The 20,499-nt window shown below is 46.4% G+C and overlaps 1 protein-coding gene across 1 annotated transcript in view; it reads left to right on the top strand.

Annotated features, from left to right (window-relative positions):
- Positions 1 to 20,499, top strand: part of LOC147251642 (titin-like) — a 204,696-nt gene that overhangs the window by 156,701 nt on the left and 27,496 nt on the right. Inside the window, exons 210-216 of the mRNA XM_086221100.1 lie at positions 92 to 17,185; positions 17,277 to 17,573; positions 17,713 to 18,300; positions 18,385 to 18,687; positions 18,770 to 19,066; positions 19,496 to 19,783; positions 20,021 to 20,320. Coding sequence (XP_086077226.1) covers positions 92 to 17,185; positions 17,277 to 17,573; positions 17,713 to 18,300; positions 18,385 to 18,687; positions 18,770 to 19,066; positions 19,496 to 19,783; positions 20,021 to 20,320 — 19,167 coding nt within the window. The remainder of the gene's footprint in view (positions 1 to 91; positions 17,186 to 17,276; positions 17,574 to 17,712; positions 18,301 to 18,384; positions 18,688 to 18,769; positions 19,067 to 19,495; positions 19,784 to 20,020; positions 20,321 to 20,499) is intronic.

Below are 20,499 nucleotides of genomic sequence, written 5' to 3'. Positions count from 1 at the left end.
AAGATACACTAACAGGTCAGAATAAAACATATTCAGTGCTTTTTAAAAGGGCCCTTTTAACATTTAAAATTGTGTCTTTTCTGTTTATTAGATCCACCTGGCCCTCCATCCAACCCCAGAATTACAGACACCACAAAAACTTCAGCCACCTTCACCTGGGGCCGACCCCACTATGATGGTGGTCTTGAAGTAGATGGATACATTGTGGAGTATAAAAAGGAAGGACATGATGACTGGGAGACAGAGACACAGTACCCTCTGAAAGCGACTGAATACGTTATCGGTAAATTACAAAAGGGAGGCAAATACCTCTTCAGAGTCAGAGCTGTGAACTCTGAGGGAGTGGGAGAGCCTGCAGAGGTGGAGAAAGTGACTGAACTGGTGGACCAGGAGACTCTGCCCGACTTTGAGCTTGATGCCGAACTCAGAAGAACCTTGGTGGTCAGGTGCCGTGCATCAATCCGTTTGTTTGTTCCCATCAGAGGCCGACCTGCTCCTGAGGTAACATGGGTCAAAGACGACACCAACCTAAAAACACGTGCACATATTGACACCACAGAGTCTTATACTCTGCTGGTTATTCCTGACTGCACAAGATACGATGCTGGAAAATACAACCTATGTCTGGAAAATGTAGCTGGAAAGAAGACTGGCTTTGTTAATGTAAAAGTCCTGGACACTCCTGGGCCCCCAGTTAACCTCAAACTTAGAGAGATTACTAAAAATAGTATAACGCTCCAGTGGGAAATCCCCATCATTGACGGTGGCTCTAAGATTCACAACTACATTATTGAAAAGAGAGAGGCCACCAAGAAGGCCTACACTGTACTTAGTACTACATGGCAGAAGTGCTCCTTCAAAATCTCAGACCTGGAGGAGGGAACTTACTACTACTTCCGTGTCTCTGCTGAGAATGACCTTGGTGTAGGTGAGCCTGCTGAAACCCCTGAGCCAATTAGGGTGTCCCAGGCCCCCTCTCCCCCTGAGAACTTATATGTCACAGATGTATCAGCTGACAGTGCCAGTTTGGCTTGGGCTAAGCCTCAGCATGATGGTGGCAGCTTAATCACTGGATATGTGATTGAATCCCAAAAGAAAGATACTGACCAGTGGGCCCATGTTGCCACCCTTAAGGCTTTAGACTACACAGTGACAGATCTAATTGAGGGAGCAGAATATACCTTCCGCATAATGGCAGTCAATGCATCAGGTAGAAGTGACCCCCGTGAGAGCAGACCTGCAATTATCAAAGAACAAACATCCGCCCCATCCTTTGATCTTCGTGGAGTCTACCAGAAGACGGTTATTGCCAAGGCTGGGGACCGTGTTAAGGTGGAGATTCCAGTTCTTGGGAAACCCAGGCCTATAGTTTCCTGGAGAAAGGGAGACACAGCATTGAAGGAGACACAGAGAATGAACACTGAAACCACTCCAACATCAACAATCCTCAATATCAGTGAGATTAAGAGGTCCGATGGAGGCCAGTATTCGATGAGCGGAAAGAACATACTGGGTACAGTGACTGAGACAATCACAGTCTTGGTCCATGATATTCCAGGCCCTCCCACAGGTCCCATTAAGCTGGATGAGGTCTCATGTGATTATGTTCTCATGTCCTGGGAGGCACCAGAGAATGATGGGGGGGTTCCCATCAACAACTATATTGTTGAGATGCGTGACACTACCGGCACAAACTGGGTGGAATTGGCAGCCACAGTGATTCGTACCACATTTAAGGCAGCACGACTCACTACCGGAACCAGATATCAGTTCCGTGTCAAAGCCCAAAATAGATATGGCATTGGACCTGCCATTATGTCTGAACCCGTAGTGGCTGCCTATCCATTTGACGTGCCAGGGCAGCCAGGAACACCTGTGGTCACATCTTTCAACAAGGACGCAATGAGTTTAAGCTGGAATGAGCCATCCTCTGATGGAGGCAGTGCTATCTTGGGCTACCATGTGGAGAGAAAAGAGAAGAACAGCATTCTCTGGCAGAGAATCAGTAAAGCTCTTGTTGTTGGAAATATATTCAAATCATCAGGCCTTGTTGATGGAATCGCTTATGAACACCGTGTTATCGCTGAAAACATGGCTGGTGTCAGCAAACCAAGTAAACCCTCTGAGTCTCTGTATGCTTTGGACCCCGTGGACCCACCAGGCAAGCCTTTGGCACTGAATATCACCAGACATGAGGTGACTGTTTCATGGACCAAGCCAGAGGGAGATGGTGGATTTTCTATTACTGGATACACTGTGGAGAGGAGAGAGTTGCCCAGTGGACGATGGCTCAAAGCCAACTTCAACAACATCCTAGAGACCATTTACACAGTCAGTGGTCTGACTGAAGATGCAGCTTACGAATTCCGTGTATTTGCTAGGAACTCAGCTGGTGCTATTAGTTCACCGTCCCAGCCATCAGAAGCAATCACGTGCAGGGATGATATTGAAGAGCCCATGCTTGATGTTGATTCATCCTATAGCAGCACTATTGTTGTCATGGCAGGAGAGATGTTTAAACTGGAGGCCAGTGTGACTGGCAGACCAATCCCATCTCTCTTATGGACAAAGGATGGGAAGGAGCTTGAGGATACAGCCAAATTAGAGATAAAGACATTTGACTTCCACACAACCCTGATAAACAAAGACTCCTTAAGAAGGGATGGTGGTGTGTTTACTCTGACTGCAAGCAACCCTGGTGGCTTTGCTAAGTTCACATACAATGTCAAGGTTCTTGACAGACCTGGACCACCAGATTCCCTTACAGTTACTGATGTCACTGCAGAGAAATGTGTTCTCAACTGGCTGCATCCAACACATGATGGAGGTGCCAAGATTGAATACTTTATTATTCAGAGGCGTGAGACCAGTAGGTTGGCATGGACAAATGTTGCCATGGACCTTCAGGCAAACAGGTTCAAGGTCACCAAGCTCCTGAAGGGCAATGAGTACATCTTCAGAGTTATGGCAGTTAACAAGTATGGCATAGGTGAGCCCTTAGAGTCTGAACCTGTTATCTGTGCCAATCCCTATGTCCCCAGTGATTCGCCACAGCAGCCTGAGGTCACCACCATTACCAAGGACTCCATGGTTGTCTGCTGGGAGCGCCCTGAGCATGATGGAGGTAGCAGAATCAACACTTATATAATTGAGAGAAGGGACAAGACTGGCCTACGCTGGGTGAAGTGCAACAAGAGGACTGTAACAGATTTGCGATTCAAGGTTTCTGGCCTCACACCAGGACATGAATATGAATACAGAGTCTTTGCAGAGAACAATGCAGGGCTTAGCCAGCCTAGTCCCTGTAGTCCATTCTATAAAGCCATGGACACAATCTTCCAGCCTGGACCTCCAGGGAACCCTAGAGTGCTAGACACCACAAAGTCCTCCATCACCCTTGCTTGGAATAAGCCTGTCTATGATGGTGGTTCAGAAATCACTGGTTACATTGTGGAGACCTGCCTGCCTGAAGAGGATGAATGGACAATTCACACTCCGAAGAAGGGGTGGACAGCTACCTCATTCACCATCACTGGCCTGATGGAAAACCAAGAGTACAAAATTAACATCTGTGCCACTAACTGTGAAGGTGTTGGAGAGCCTGCAGCTGTTCCTGGAACCCCCAAGGCTGAAGACCGGCTACTTCCACCAGAAATTGAACTTGGAGCAGACCTTCGAAAGGTTGTCTGCATTCGAGCCTGCAGCACTCTCAGGCTTTTTGTCCCTATAAAGGGCAGACCAGCACCTGATGTAAAATGGTCAAGAGAGCATGGAGAATCCCTGGATAAAGCTAATATTGAAATCACATCATCATTCACTACTCTTCAGGTTGAGAATGTTGACAGGTTTGATGGAGGTAAATACATGGTGACTGTAGAAAATGCCTCAGGAAGCAAGACAGCCTTTGTTAATGTCCGGGTGCTAGATACGCCCGGAGCACCTCAGAATCTAGTAATTAAGGAAGTCACTAGAGATTCCATCTCCCTTGTTTGGGATGCACCTTTCATTGATGGTGGTTCCAGAGTCCGCAACTACATTGTGGAGAAGCGTGAGTCAATGAGAAAGGCCTACTCAACAGTATGTGCTAGTTGCCACAAATCCAGTTGGAAAGTTGGCCAACTGGAAGAAGGAAAGATGTACTTCTTCAGAATCCTTGCTGAGAATGAATTTGGCATTGGCCTCCCAGTGGAGACTGTTGAACCAATTAAAGTTTCAGAGAAGCCCCTACCACCAGGAAAAGTTTCATTGTGTGACGTAACCAGCACTAGTGTTACACTAACATGGGAAAAGCCTGACCATGATGGTGGAAGCAGAATCACAGGCTACATTGTTGAGATGCAGGGTAAAGACGGTGAGAACTGGATCCAAGTCATGGTAGTGAAGATCAATGAGGCTGTTGTAACAGGTCTTACACAGGGAGAGGAATACATGTTCCGTATCTCAGCCATCAATGAAAAGGGTGTGAGTGACCCGCGACCGCTCAGTGTGCCTGTGGTGGCCAAAGATCTAGTCATCCCCCCAAATTTCAAACTGGCTTTCAGCACATTTAGTGTCTTAGCTGGAGATGATCTTAAGATAGATATTCCATATGCTGCCTGTCCCAAAGCTATAGCAACTTGGCTTAAAGATGGTATTGTTCTCAAGGAGACAACACGAGTCAATGCTCAAACCACAGACAAAAACCTTCTTCTGGTCATTAAAGAGGCTTGCAGAGATGATGTTGGCACATACTCTATCAAACTGGCCAACACAACTGGAGAGGCATCCACTGACATCAGTGTTGTTGTTCTTGATAAGCCTGGCCCTCCAGCCGGCCCTATTAAGATGGAAGAAGTCACTGCTGACAGCGTTATTTTGTCCTGGAATCCACCTGAGTATGATGGTGGTTGTTCCATTAACAATTACATCGTTGAGAAGAGAGACACATCTACAACCAACTGGCAGATTGTATCAGCTACTGTGGCCAGAACTACTATCAAGGCTATCCGCCTGAAAACTGGGTGTGAGTACCAGTTTAGGATTGCTGCAGAGAATAGATATGGAAAGTCTTCAGTCCTGCTCTCTGACAATATTATTGCTCAGTATCCCTTTGAAGTGCCCAGCTCACCACGCTCTGTTGTGGTCCAGTCAGCCACTAAAGAGAGCATGCTGGTTGTGTGGGATACACCCAGCCATGATGGTGGAAGCAAGATCCTGGGCTATCACTTGGAGCTCAAAGAGCGAAATAGCATACTGTGGGTGAAACAAAACAAACAGCTTATCCCAGAGTGCAGATTCAAAGTTGTTGGCCTTGAAGAAGGTATTGAATATGAGTTCAGAGTTTATGCTGAAAACATTGTTGGCATCAGTAAAGCTAGCAAACTGAGTGAAATGCATGTGGCAAGAGATCCATGTGACAGACCAGGAAAACCAGAGGCTGCCATTGTGACCAGACACCAGGTGACCCTCAGATGGACCAAACCTGAGTACGATGGCGGCATCAAAATCACAGGTTATGTGGTGGAGAAGAAAGAGGGAACTGGCCGTTGGATGAAGGCTAGTTTTGCCAATGTTATTGAGACTACATTTGTTGTCACAGGTCTTACTGAAGATCAGGTTTATGAGTTCCGTGTCATCGCCAGAAATGCAGCAGGTGTCTACAGTCTGCCATCAGACTCTACTGGAGCCATCACAGCAAAGGATGAGGTTGATCCACCTCAGATTGATTTGGATGCTAAGTATACTCAGGTTGTAGTGGTGAATGCTGGAGAGACATTCCAACTTGAGGCTGGGATCTCTGGTAAGCCTGTGCCTGCAGTACATTGGCTGAAGGAAGGCAAAGCAATTCCTGAATCAGCTCATCTGGAGATTAAGAACACAGACTTTAGAGCCTGCCTTGTTGTTAAAGAAGCCATCCGCGTTGATGGAGGCCAGTACACTTTGTTGGTAAAGAATGTTGGAGGAGAGAAAACTGTAAACATTAATGTCAAGGTTCTAGACAGGCCAGGTCCTCCTGAAGGCCCTATTAACATTTACAGCATCACAAGTGAAAAATGTTCCATTTCATGGAAACCACCTTTGCAAGATGGAGGAAGTGATGTTTCTCATTACATTGTGGAAAGGAGAGAGACCAGCAGGCTGGTTTGGACTCTAGTTGAACCTAAAGTTCAGACCCTGAACCTGAAGATCACCAAACTTCTTCCTGGTAATGAGTATATCTTCAGAGTGATTCCAGTTAACAAATATGGAGTTGGTGAGCCTCTGGAATCTGAGGCAATGATTGCCAAAAATCCGTTTGTCACTGCCAGCCCACCAACACAGGTAGAAGTCTCTACAATCACCAAAGATTCTATGGTGGTGACTTGGGAGAGACCTAGTAATGATGGTGGCAGCTCCATTCAAGGGTATATTGTTGAGAAACGTGACAAGGATGGTGTGAGATGGACCAGGTGCAACAAGCGCACAGTGAGTGAACTACGCTTCAGAGCTACAGGGCTCCTTGAAAACCACAGCTATGAATTTAGAGTTGCTGCAGAAAATGCCGCAGGCATTGGAACACCCAGCCCTCCAACGATATATTACAAAGCTTTGGATCCTATCTTCAAACCAGGCCCACCGAATAATCCCAAGGTGGTGGACACATCTAGGTCCACTGTTTCACTGACATGGGGTAAACCTATCTATGATGGAGGCTGTGAGATTCAGGCTTACATTGTTGAGGCATGCAATGGAGAAACTGATGAGTGGGTTATGTGCACTCCTCCCACTGGAATTATAGATACTAAGTTTACTGTGACAAAACTTCTGGAGAAGCATGAATACCAATTCAGAGTGTGTGCCATCAACAAAGTTGGTGTTGGAGAACATGCTGATGTTCCAGGAAAAATCCTTATGGAGGAAAAGCTTGAGGCTCCTGAGCTTGACTTGGATTCTGACATGAGAAAGATGATCAACATCAGAGCAGCAAGCACTCTCAGGCTGTTTGTTCCTGTGAGAGGTCGTCCAGCTCCTGAAGTAAAATGGGGCAAGGCTGATGGCGAAATTAGGGAGACTGCCCAAATTGACAATACAGGCAGCTATGCTTCACTGGTGATTGAGAATGTTGACAGATTTGACAGTGGCAAATATACCCTGACTGCAGAGAATGCCAGTGGAGTGAAATCAGTTTTCATCAGTGTCAGAGTCCTGGACTCACCTAGCCCACCAAATAACCTCACAGTGAAAGAGATCACAAAGAATTCTGTCAGTCTCACTTGGGAGCCTCCGTTACTGGATGGTGGTGCAAAGATTAAGCATTACATAGTAGAGAAGCGTGAGAGCACTAGGAAGGTTTACTCTCCTGTCACCACATGTAATAAAATGTCATGGAAAGTTGAACCACTCCCAGAGGGTGGCATCTTCTTTTTCAGGGTCCTGGCAGAGAATGAATATGGTGTGGGTCTTCCTGCTAAAACTGTAGAAGCAATAAAGATATCTGAGAAGCCTCAGCCACCTGGTAAAGTCAGTGTTGTCGACGTTACAAATAGCACTGTAACACTAACCTGGGAGAAGCCCCAACATGACGGTGGCAGTAGGATTACTCACTATGAAGTTGAACTGGCACCAAAAGACAGTGAAGCTTGGTCTGTGTGTGCCAGTGTGAAGGCAACAGAAACCGTTGTGACCAACTTACTTAACGGAGAGCAGTACCAGTTCAGAGTAACAGCGGTGAATGACAAGGGCAGGAGTGACCCAAGGCAACTGGCTCACTCAGTTGTAGCAAAGGACCTTGTAATTGAGCCAGCTGTTAGACCTAAAGTGAGCACCTACAATGTCCAGGTGGGCTATGACCTCAAGATAGAGGTCCCGATTGCTGGTCATCCAAAACCAACCATCACTTGGACAAAGGATGGAGCTCTCCTCAAGCAGACCACCAGAGTAAATGTCACTGATTCAGCACAACTTACCACTCTCACCATAAAAGATGCAACCAGGGAGGATGGAGGCATGTATGGCATCAGTGTCACCAATGCCCTGGGATCCAAGGAAGCCACGATTGAGGTGATCACCCTGGACAAGCCAGGCCCTCCAACAGGCCCTGTCAAGTTGGAGGACATCAGTGCTGAGAGTATTACTCTTAACTGGGAACCTCCCACGTATACAGGTGGCTGCCCAATCTCCAACTATGTGGTTGAGAAGAGAGACACAACCACCACCAACTGGGTGGTTGTGTCTGCCACTGTAGCCAGGACCACACTCAAAGTGACCAATCTAAAAACAGGAGCTGAATATCAGTTCAGAATCTATGCTGAGAATAGATATGGAAAGAGTTATGCAATTGATTCGGAGCCTGTTTTGGCACAGTATCCGTTCCAGGAGCCTGGACCACCAGGAACACCATTTGTTTCTTCCTACACCAAAGACTATATGGTGGTTGAGTGGCACAAACCCCCATCTGATGGGGGCAGTGCAATCTTGGGCTATCATCTCGAGAGGAAAGAGAAGAATAGTATCCTCTGGACCAAGATTAACAAAACTCTCATCCAAGACTGTAGATACAAATCAACTCCACTTGAGGAAGGCATAGAATATGAATACAGAGTGTATGCTGAGAATATTGTTGGCATTGGAAAGTGCAGCAAAATCTCTGAGGTGTATGTGGCCCGTGACCCATGCGATCCTCCTGGTTGTCCTGAGGCTGTGATTGTTACGAGGCATTCTGTAGTGCTGAGGTGGACTCCTCCAGCATATGATGGTGGAAGCTTGATTACTGGCTATGTAGTTGAAAAACGTGACCTCCCCGAAGGAAAGTGGATGAAAGCTAGCTTTGCAAATGTCATTGTCCATGAATTTACAGTTACAGGCCTAACAGAAGACAATAAATATGACTTCAGAGTAATTGCAAGAAATGCTGCAGGTGCTGTCAGCAAGCCCTCTGAGAGCACAGGAGCCATCACAGCTAAGGATGAAGTTGAGCCACCCAAGTGTGAGACAGATGCTATGTACAACCAGACCCTTGTTATCAGTGCTGGGGATACATTCAATCTGGAGGCCAGTGTGGAAGGAAAGCCCATCCCCACAGCTCAGTGGTTCAAGGGAGACACTGAAGTTGAAAATTCGGCCAGAGCTGAAATTAAAAACACAGATTTTAAGGCTCTGCTCATTGTGAAGGATGCTATCAGAGTGGATGGTGGACAATACACACTGGTTCTGACTAATGTGGCTGGAACTAAGACTGTCCCATTCAGTGTGAAGGTTCTAGACAGACCAGGCCCATCAGAGGGACCTCTTACTGTAAGCAATGTCACAGAGGAGAAGTGCTCACTGTCATGGCTTCCACCAAGGCATGACGGAGGCAGTAGCATATCTCACTACATCATCCAGAAGAGAGAAACCAGTCGCTTGGCATGGACAGTGGTTTCTAGTGACTGTGGAGCTACGATGTTCAAAGTTACTAAACTTTTGAAGGGTAATGAGTACATCTTCAGGGTAATGGCAGTTAACAAATATGGCACTGGAGAGCCCCTAGAATCAGTGCCTGTTATCATGAGAAATCCATTTGTACCTCCTGGCTCACCCCAGGAGCTTGAGATCACCAACATTACTAGGGACTCCATGACTGTCTGCTGGAGCCGCCCTGAGACCAACGGTGGCAGTGAGATTGTTGGGTACATTATTGAGAAGAGAGATAGGGCTGGAGTGAGATGGACCAAGTGCAACAAACGCAGAGTGACAGACTTGCGTTTCAGAGTAACAGGACTGACTGAGGACCATGAATATGAATTTAGGGTATCTGCTGAGAATGCGGCTGGAGTAGGTCAGCCAAGCCCAGCTACATCTTACCTCAAAGCCTGTGACCCAACCTTTGAACCAGGCTGTCCCACAAATGTTCATGTGCTTGACACTACTAAAGACTCGATAAGCCTGGCTTGGCATAGGCCAATCTATGACGGTGGTTGTGAGATTCAAGGCTATGCTGTGGAAATTACCAAGGTTGATGAGGAGGAATGGACAATATGCACCCCACCCACAGGAGTAAATTCAACCAAGTTTACCATCACAAAATTGATTGAGCATCAGGAATACAAAGTGCGTGTCTGTGCTATCAACAAGCTCGGTATTGGTGAACCCACAGAGATCCAGGGGGTCGTGAAACCTATTGACAAGATTGATGCTCCAGAGGTGATTCTGGATTCAGAACTCAGAAAAGGTATCGTTGTCCGTGCAGGAGGCTCAATGAGAATCGGTGTTCCATTTAAAGGTCGTCCTATTCCTGAGATTAGCTGGGCCAAGGAGGATGGAGAGCTGCCCAGTAAAGTTCAAATAGAGACTGGGGATGACTATACACAACTTGCAGTTGATATCTGTGACAGGTATGATGCTGGAAAATACATCCTGAAATTGGAAAACAGTGCTGGCACCAAATCAGCCTTTGTGTCTGTCAAAGTTCTGGACACTCCAGGTGCCCCTCTGAATCTCACAGTAAAAGACATTAAGAGGGAAAGTGTCACACTGGCATGGGAGCCTCCTCTTATTGACGGTGGTGCAAAAATCAAGAATTACCTTGTTGAAAAGCGCGAATCCACGAGGAAGGTTTACTCTAACGTGGACAACAAGTGCACAAAGACAAGTTACCGCATCACTGGACTCACTGAGGGAATGATCTACTATTTCAGAGTCTTGGCTGAGAATGAGTTTGGTGTGGGACAGGCCACTGAGACAGAAGAGTCTGTCAGAACATCTGAGCCCCCTCTTTCAGTAGGTAAAGTCACTTTGACTGAAGTGACCAAAACAACTGCCTCACTCTCCTGGGAGAAACCAGTCCATGATGGAGGCAGCAGGATTATGGGGTATGACATTGAGATGCAGCCTGTGGGCTCAGAGGAATGGGTGGTGGCAGCCACAACCAAAACTTGTGAGGGCACTGTCACAGGCCTTAGTGCAGGACACGAGTACTTGCTCAGAGTATCGGCTTTCAATGAGAAGGGCAAGAGTGATCCCAGACCTCTGGCTGCACCAGTCACTGCCAAAGATCTGACTATGGAGCCTGGATTCAAGATGACATTCAACACTTACAGTGTGCAGAATGGTGAGGATCTGAAGATTGAAATTCCAGTGATTGGACGCCCCGCCCCCAAGGTCGAATGGAAGAAGGATGGACAAGCACTTAAGGAGACAACAAGGCTAAATGTATCCAGAACACCATCATCTACTAAGCTGTGCGTCAAGGAGGCCAACAAGGAGGACTCTGGTAAATACATGATCACAGCCACTAGCACTGTTGGAACAGCTACAGAGGAGCTTGTTGTTGTTATTCTTGACAAGCCTGGCCCACCCACTGGTCCTGTGAAGATTGATGAAGTGAGCTCCAACTATGTCACTCTATCCTGGGAGCCACCAGAGTACACTGGAGGTTGTCAGATCAACAACTACATTGTAGAGAAGCGAGACACCACCACAACTGCTTGGCACATTGTGTCTGCAACTATTGCCAGGACAACCATCAAAGTCAGCAATCTGAAAACTGGATATGAATATCAGTTCAGAGTGTCTGCTGAGAATCGATATGGAAAGAGTCCTGCTATTGTCTCTTCTGCTGTCATTGCTCAGTATCCATTCAGTGAGCCTGATGCCCCAGGAAAACCCATGATCTCTGCTGTTACCAAAGATAATATGCTTGTTGAATGGAAACCGCCCACCAACAATGGAGGCAGCCCCATACTAGGCTATCACCTGGAGAGGAAGGAGAAAAATAGTATCTTGTGGACTAAACTAAATAAGCTTCTAATCCCAGATCCTCATTTTAAGACCACTGAGCTAGAAGAGGGCATTGAGTATGAATTCCGAGTTTATGCAGAAAACATTGCTGGACTTAGCCCAGCTAGCAAGGTCTCTGAGAGCACAGTAGCAAGGGATCCCTGTGACCCACCAGGTACTCCTGAGGCAATTGAAATAACCAGAAACCATGTTACACTACAGTGGACCAGGCCCCAGTATGATGGAGGTAGTACAATCACTGGCTATGTGGTTGAGAGGAGGAAGCACCCAGATACTCGCTGGATGAAAGCCAGCTTTGCCAACATCATTGACACCCAGTTCACCATCACTGGCCTGACTGAGGACTGTATTTATGAGTTCAGAGTAATTGCCAGGAATGCAGCTGGTATCTCTAGCTGTCCTTCTCAGAGCACAGGTGCAATTACTGCCCAAGATGAAATTGAGGCACCAGCAGCCACAATGGATTCTAAATTCAAGGATCAGACTGTGGTTCGTGCTGGGGAAACATTCATCATTGATGCCGACTACACCGGCAAGCCTCTGCCGGAGGTCATTTGGTTAAAGGATGGAAAGGAGATTGACAAAACCACACCAAGAATGGAGGTCAAGACCACACTCACACGCACTATTTTGACGGTCAAGGACTGTATCAGAGTAGATGGTGGGCACTTTGTTCTCAAACTTGTCAATGTGGGAGGAATCAAAATGATCCCAGTTAATGTTAAAGTTCTGGATAGACCTGGACCTCCAGATGGCCCACTTGAGGTTAAAGGAGTCACAGCTGAGAAGTGTTATCTGCACTGGAACCACCCCTCACATGATGGTGGAGCCAGTATCTCTCACTATATAATTGAGAAGAGGGAGACCAGTCGTTTGTCATGGACAATGGTTGAGCCCAAAATTCAGGCCATCAGCTACAAGATCACAAAACTGCTGCCTGGAAATGAATATATCTTCAGAGTCACTGCTGTCAATAAATATGGTATTGGTGAGCCACTGGAATCTGATGCTGTTGTTGCTCGTAACCCTTTCACCAGTCCCAGTGCCCCCTCCACACCAGAAGCAAGTGCAATCACCAGGGACTCTGTGGTGCTTACCTGGGAGAGGCCAGAGAATAATGGAGGAGCAGAGATTGAAGGCTATGTTCTTGAAAAGCGTGATAAGGATGGTATCAGATGGAGCAGGTGCAACAAGAAGAGACTGAATGACCTACGATTCAGATGTACGGGTCTCACAGAGGGCCACTCTTATGAATTCAGGGTCTCAGCTGAAAATGCTGCTGGTGTGGGAAAGCCTAGTGTGGCGACTCAGTACATTAAGGTGTGTGATGCCACTTACCCACCAGGACCTCCAAATAACCCCAAGATCGTTGACCACTCCAGTACCACAGCCTCCCTGTCCTGGTCCAGGCCTATATATGATGGAGGAGCACCCATTAGTGGATACATTATTGAATTGAAAGAGGCAGCAGATGATGAATGGGTAATCTGCACACCGCCCACTGGTGTCCAAGCAACTCAGTATGTTGTGAAAAAACTGAAGGAGAATGCAGAGTACAACTTCCGCATCTGTGCTGTTAATTGTGAAGGAGTTGGTGAGCATGTAGACCTGCCTGGGTCCGTGGTTGCTGCAGAGAAGCTGGAGGCTCCTGATATTGAGCTTGCTGCTGATCTGAGAAAGATGGTTAATGTTCGTGCCTCTGCTACACTGCGTCTTTTTGTTACAATTAAAGGAAAGCCAGAGCCAGAGGTCAAATGGTCAAAGGCAGATGGCAGTCTGAACGAGCGTGCCCAGATTGAAGTTACAAGTTCCTACACAATGCTGGTGATCGAAAATGTTGACAGATTTGACACTGGGAAATACATACTGACCCTTGAGAACCTGAGTGGCTCTAAATCAGCCTTCGTCAATGTCAGAGTTCTTGACTCCCCCAGTGCTCCCACCAACTTGGAGGTTAAGGATGTAAAGAGAAATTCTGTCTCTCTCTCATGGGAGCCACCTATCATTGATGGTGGAGCAAAGATATCCCACTATATTGTGGAGAAGAGAGAACAGAAAAGAATGGCTTTTACTAGTGTAGCTACTAACTGTGTGAGGAACTCGTATATCATCTCTGAACTGCAGGAAGGAGGCCGGTATTATTTCCGTGTGCTGGCTGTAAATGAGCTTGGAGTAGGTCTGCCTGCCTCCACAGATCAAGTCAAGGTGTCAGAGCCTCCTTTGCCTCCTGGTAAGGTTACATTAGTTGACGTGACTCGTCACTCTGTCACTCTTTCATGGGAAAAACCTGATCATGATGGAGGCAGCAAGATTACCAACTACATTGTGGAGATGCAGCCCAAGGGAGATGATAAATGGACTTTGTGCGGTGAAGTCAAAGCTCTGGAAGCTACTTTTGATGGACTCACAGCTGGAGAGGAATACTCCTTCAGGGTTATTGCAGTGAATGATAAGGGCAGGAGTGATGCAAAGCCTCTTGCCATCCCTGTGATTATCAAAGATGTAACAGTTGAGCCTATCATCAATCTACTGTTCAACACATACAGTGTAAAAGCAGGAGATGACCTAAAGATTGATGTTCCTTTCAAAGGCAGACCTCAGCCTGAGGTGGCTTGGAAGAAGGATGGCCAAGTGCTTAAGCAGACAACCAGGGTCAATGTACTCAATTCCAAAACCTCTTCTAAAATTGTTATCAAGGACGCGACTAAGGAAGATGTAGGAAAGTATCAGATTACCCTGACTAACTCAATTGGCACCAAAACAGCAGAAATCTCTGTCATAATTCTGGATAAACCTGGCCCACCAAGCAAAATTAAGTTTGATGAAGTGAGTGCTGACTTTATTTCTCTATCTTGGGACCCTCCAACCTATGATGGTGGATGCCAGATTAATAACTATGTGGTGGAAAAGAGAGACACTACCACAACCACATGGCAGATTGTGTCAGCCACAGTTGCCAGGACATCAATCAAAGTGTCTCGTCTCACACAGGGAACAGAGTACCAGTTCCGAATTGCAGCTGAGAACCGTTATGGCAAGAGTTCTGCCATTGACTCTTCTCCTATTGTTGCTCAGTATCCCTTCGAGCCTCCCAGCTCTCCAACAAACCTCCATGTTTCACATGCTACCAAGTCTGGCATGCTCGTGGTATGGGGAAGACCTGCCAGTGATGGTGGAAGCCCTGTTGTTGGATATCATATTGAATGTAAAGACCAAAGTAGCATCCTTTGGACCAAGGTCAACAGAGGCCTTCTGACTGAGAACCATTTTAAGATGACAGGCATTGAAGAAGGCCTGCTGTACCAGTTCAGGGTCTATGCGGAGAATATTGCAGGCATTGGTCCATGCTCTAAGCCCTGTGACCTAGTGGCAGCCAGGGATCCATGTGAGTCTCCACATAACCTCAGAGTCACCAACATTACAAGGACATCAGTCTCCCTCTTCTGGGAGAGACCAGAGTATGATGGTGGAGTGAAAATTACTGGTTTCATAGTTGAGCGTAAAGAGCTTCCCAATGGCCGCTGGCTGAAATGCAACTTCACCAACCTTCAGGACACCTACTTTGATGTTACAGGCCTCACAGAAGATTTCCAATATGACTTCCGTGTCATTGCTAAGAATTCTGCGGAGTTGTTGAGTGCTCCCTCAGAGAATACTGGACCTGTCACAGTCAAGGATGATGTAGACCCACCCACTATTATCCTGGAAGATAAGTTCAGGCAACTAGTTGTCATTAAAGCAGGAGAGGTCATTAAAATCGATGCTGAAATAACTGGGCGTCCACTCCCAGTGGTCTCATGGTCTAAGGATGGAAAAGAGATTGAGGCTAAAGCCAGGTGTGAAATCACATCCACCAACTTCACAACCACCTTGATTGTCAGAGATGCTATCAGGAGGGACTCTGGGCAGTATGTGCTGACCTTGCACAACGTGGCAGGAACCAGGTCTGTGGCTATAAACTGTAAGGTTCTTGACAGGCCTGGACCTGCTTCAGGACCCTTGGCAGTGTCTGGCCTCACAGCAGAGAAATGCACTCTCACCTGGGGCCCTCCTCAGGAGAACGGTGGAGCTGAAATTATGCACTACATTGTAGAAAAACGGGAAACCAGTCGTCTTGCCTGGACTCTTGTTTATGGTGACATGAAGGCTACTACTTGTAAAGTTACCAAGCTGCTCAAAGGAAACGAGTACATCTTCAGAGTCAGGGGGGTCAGTAAATATGGGGATGGTGAAGCCCTGGAGAGTGAGCCATCAAAGGCCATGGATCAATTCACTGTCCCAGCTGCTCCCACTAATGTTCAGGTCACTTCAGTCACTAGCGAGGCCATGACCATCTGTTGGGAAAGACCAGTTTCTGATGGTGGAAGCAGCATTGCTGGTTATGTAATTGAAAAAAGAGAAAAGGCCGGCCTCCGCTGGTGTAGGGTCAATAAGAAACCTGTTTATGACCTTAGAGTCAAAGCCTCACACCTTCGGGAGGGCTGTCAATATGAATACAGGGTGTTTGCAGAGAATGCTGCGGGCCTTAGTGCTCCAAGCACCCCCTGCCCACTCACCAAGGCTGAAGATCCTCAGTTCCTGCCCTCACCACCTGCTAAACCTAAAATCATTGACACTACAAAGACCACAGCCACTCTGTCATGGAATAAGCCACTATTTGACGGTGGATCACCTGTGACTGGTTACAAGGTAGAATACAGGAAGACCTTTGATGATGAGTGGATTGTTGGGGTCCAAAACACTAAGAACACAGAGTTCACAGTGGTAGGATTGGCCCCTGGGGCTGAATATGTCTTTGTTGTCAAGTCCATCAACAAGATTGGAGTCAGTGAACCAAGCCCCGAGTCAGATAAACAGGTTGCCAAGGAGAGAGAGGAGGAGCCAGTATTTGACATCAGCAATGAGTTGAGAAAGACTCTCATTGTTAAGGATGGTAGCTCCTTCACAATTACTGTGCCCTTCAGAGGCAAACCCATCCCAAGTGTGACATGGGCTAAGCCTGATGTCGACCTAAGAGTCCGTGCTGTCATTGACACCACTGACACATTTACCTCCATCACTCTAGAGAAAGCCACCCGCAATGACTCTGGTAAATACACTGTCACCTTGTCCAATGTGGCTGGAACCTCCTCTTTGACACTCAATGTGAGAGTCCTGGATTCTCCTGGTCCTCCTGCTTGTATAGAGGTCAAGGAAGTGACAAAGACATCTGCTGTGGTGACCTGGGACACCCCTGAGAATGAAGGAGGAGGACCAGTGAAGAATTACTTGGTTGATATCCGTGAGGCCAGTAAGAAAGGTTGGACACGGTTGACAGACACCTGTCACAGACTGACCTACAAGGTTTCAGACCTGCAAGAGGGGGAAGTCTACTACTTCAGAGTGACAGGCGAGAATGAGTTTGGTGTTGGTGTCCCTGCTGAGACCAAGGAGGGAACCAAGATCACAGGTATTAACATTTTAAGTCAGTAATACAATCAATTATTTTCCTCATCCAAAAATAACCTTTCTACAAATAATGTTATGTTGTCTTCCTCCAGAAAAACCAAGCCCACCACCCAAGCTTGGTGTGACTGATGTGACCAAGGAGAGCGTGTCTCTGGGCTGGACCAAACCAGAACAAGATGGAGGCAGCAGAATTACTGGCTACCTGGTGGAAGCTTTGGAGAAAGGCTCAGAAAAGTGGGTTAAATGTGGTAAAACCAAGTCTGTCCACTTGACTGTGTCTGGTTTGAGGGAGCACGTCGAGTACTTCTTCAGAGTCAAAGCTGAGAACCATGCAGGATTCAGTGATGCTAAAGAAATGATCAGCCCTGTGATGGTCAAAGACCAGCTTGGTAAGTCACTGGTGGGGATTCATTGAATGGATTTGACAATGGAAATAGTGAGCGTGGTTTTTACAGACAGTAGAATTTAGTGTTTATAATTTTACCTTATTTTCCCCTTCCGCACTTCTCTATGTTTCATTTACTGCAGAATCTCCTGAGATCATCATGAAGGACTTCCCCCACAACACTGTGTGTGTTAGAGCTGGCTCTACCCTCAAGTGTGAGATCCCACTGACAGGCAGACCGTTGCCAAAGGTCTCTCTGTCAAAGGACAATGTGCTGCTCAGGTCAACAATGAGGTTCAACTCAGAAGTTACTCCCGACAGCATCAAAATCACATTGCGTGAGAGCATTGCAGGAGATTCAGGACGTTATGATATCACTGCCTCCAACTCCTGTGGCACCACCAAGTCCTTTGTAAACATTGTGGTTCTGGACAGGCCCAGCGTTCCTTTGGGACCTGTGGAGCTGTTTGATGTAATGGAGGACAGTGTTAGCCTGAGGTGGCTGCCACCATCATATGATGGTGGCAGCCCCATCACCAACTACATCGTCCAAAAGAGAGAGACAACTACAGCCAGTTGGATGGATGTCTCCTCTGCAGTGGCTCGCTGTACCATAAAGATCATGAAGCTGACCACAGGCCTGGAGTATCAGTTTAGAGTCAGGGCTGAGAACAGATATGGAATTAGTGAGCACATAGACTCACCAACTGTCACTGTCAGCCTTCCTTACAGTAAGTGCTCTTCGATTACCTCTTTTGTCTCCATATTATTCGTCTTGTAAAACCAGTTTTTAACCCCTCTCTTTTACCCTGAAGCTGTACCTGAAGCACCATCCACTCCTGAGATCACTGCTGTAACCAGGGAGACCATCACTGTCGCTTGGAAGGAACCTAAGTCAGATGGAGGTAGCCATGTGTTTGGCTATCACCTCCAGATGAAAGACCGCAATAGCATCTTGTGGCAGAGAGTAAACAAAATGGTGATCCGTGCTGCACACTACAAGATTACAAACATCAATGCTGGACTAATTTATGAGTTCAAGGTGGCGGCAGAGAATGCTGCCGGAGTTAGTGCCTTCAGCAATGTTTCTGATGCAGTACTGGCTATTGATGCCTGTGGTGAGTGGAGAATAGCAAACTAAATCAAATTTTACTTCATCATTGGAAACTTTTGAATTACCATGAGTGTCTGTTTCTGCAGAGCCACCCAACAACTTGCGCATCAGTGACATCACCAAGAACTCAATTAGCCTGGCTTGGCAGAAGCCTGACTATGATGGTGGATCCCAGATTAGAGGCTATATTATTGAAAAGAGAGAGGTAGCCAGTGGCAGATGGTCCAAGACTAACCTCACCGATGTCACTGACACCCGCTACACTGTGACTGGCTTGACCCAGGATGAGACCTATGAGTTTCGTGTCATGGCCAAGAATGCTGTTGGCTCAGTGAGCAATCCATCCATGACTGCTGGACCGGCCACATGTGTGGACACCTATGGTAGGAAAACTTTTAACTAATATCAAGCATTTCTCTTCAAATGTGGGATTTCATGGAATTCACTCATGGACCTTAAACAAAAACTTGTATAAATATATGTATATTTTAGCATTTTCTCTAATACCACTCTTTAAAATGTTTTGCATTTAATCAAGCTCCTGGTTTTGACAGTAGCTACATAATCAACTTTTGGTGTTATGGAGAATGATGGACATTATGGAGCTAGGCCTACTATGGGGTATTTTTTGCAAAACTGGATATCACAAACTAGAAACCACATTTTAACAAAAAAATTATTTTAATGTGATCTCCGCAGTCTTCTTGTACTTTTCATGTTGGGACTTGATTCCACATCAGTTTGTATGTGCTCTTGATGCATATGTTCAGAGGACTTGGAATTAATTGTCTATTATGTTGATTGTCACTCAGGTGCCCCAGAGATTGAGATTCCTCAGGAGTACCTCAGCGAGGTTAAGCACAAGGCAGAGTCTAATGTGGAACTCAAGTTTAATATCACTGCCAAACCTGCTCCCACTATTGAGTGGTTCAAAGATGGCAGAGAGCTGAAACCCAGCGCTCAACTCACTTTCAAACACACATTTGAGTCCACAAGTTTGTTCCTGAGGGAAACGACTCGTCTAAACTCTGGAAATTATGAAGTCAAGGTGAAGAACTCCTTGGGATCTACCTGTGGCATTGTCAGACTGCTCATCCAAGGTATTTGGATATTTGCATCAAGTAGAGTGCAAAATGTGTTATGTGACATTGTTGCATGTTAAACTATGTGTGCTGCCATTTTGACCAGGACCACCTGGAAGAAGAGAGATTGCATTTCAGTGGGACATTCTGGTCAAATGATAATAAATACAATTTAAACATTTATTTATGGTTATTTTTCAGTGCTGATATAAAGAGAGACGTGATAGTCAATATGAATGAATCTATCTGTTACAGACAAGCCAGGTCCCCCCGCTGGAGAGATTCAGTTTAAGAAGGTTACAGCTGACAACATCACCATCATGTGGTCTCCACCGGCCGATGAGGGAGGTGCCATGGTAACCCATTACATTGTGGAAAAGAGGGAGACCAGCAGGGTCATGTGGTCCATTGTCTCAGAGAAACTGGTTGACTGCATTGTTAACGTGCCCAGACTCATCCAGGGCAATGAATACATCTTCCGAGTCCGTGGGGTCAACAAGTATGGTATTGGAGACCCACTGGAGTCTGACCCTGTCATCGCCAGGAATGCTTTTGGTAGGGAAGCAAACTACCATGGTTGCTTTTCAGTCAAGTGTAGATTATTAATGATTAGACTCCACTACTATTGTAGAACCAAGAAAATACTTTCATTCTGGAAGATAAAATAAGGGTTATAGAAAATGAATGACAAAGAATTGGCGTGACACTGTTGGCTAAAATATCATCTATTTTCC

This window comes from Aulostomus chinensis, chromosome 12, assembly GCF_037954235.1.
Source record: "Aulostomus chinensis isolate RoL2024-O1b breed Wild chromosome 12, RoL_Achi_v1.0, whole genome shotgun sequence".
Taxonomy (NCBI): domain Eukaryota; kingdom Metazoa; phylum Chordata; class Actinopteri; order Syngnathiformes; family Aulostomidae; genus Aulostomus; species Aulostomus chinensis.
Note: the sequence above shows the minus strand (reverse complement) of the source record. Positions and strands in the feature narration are given on the sequence as shown.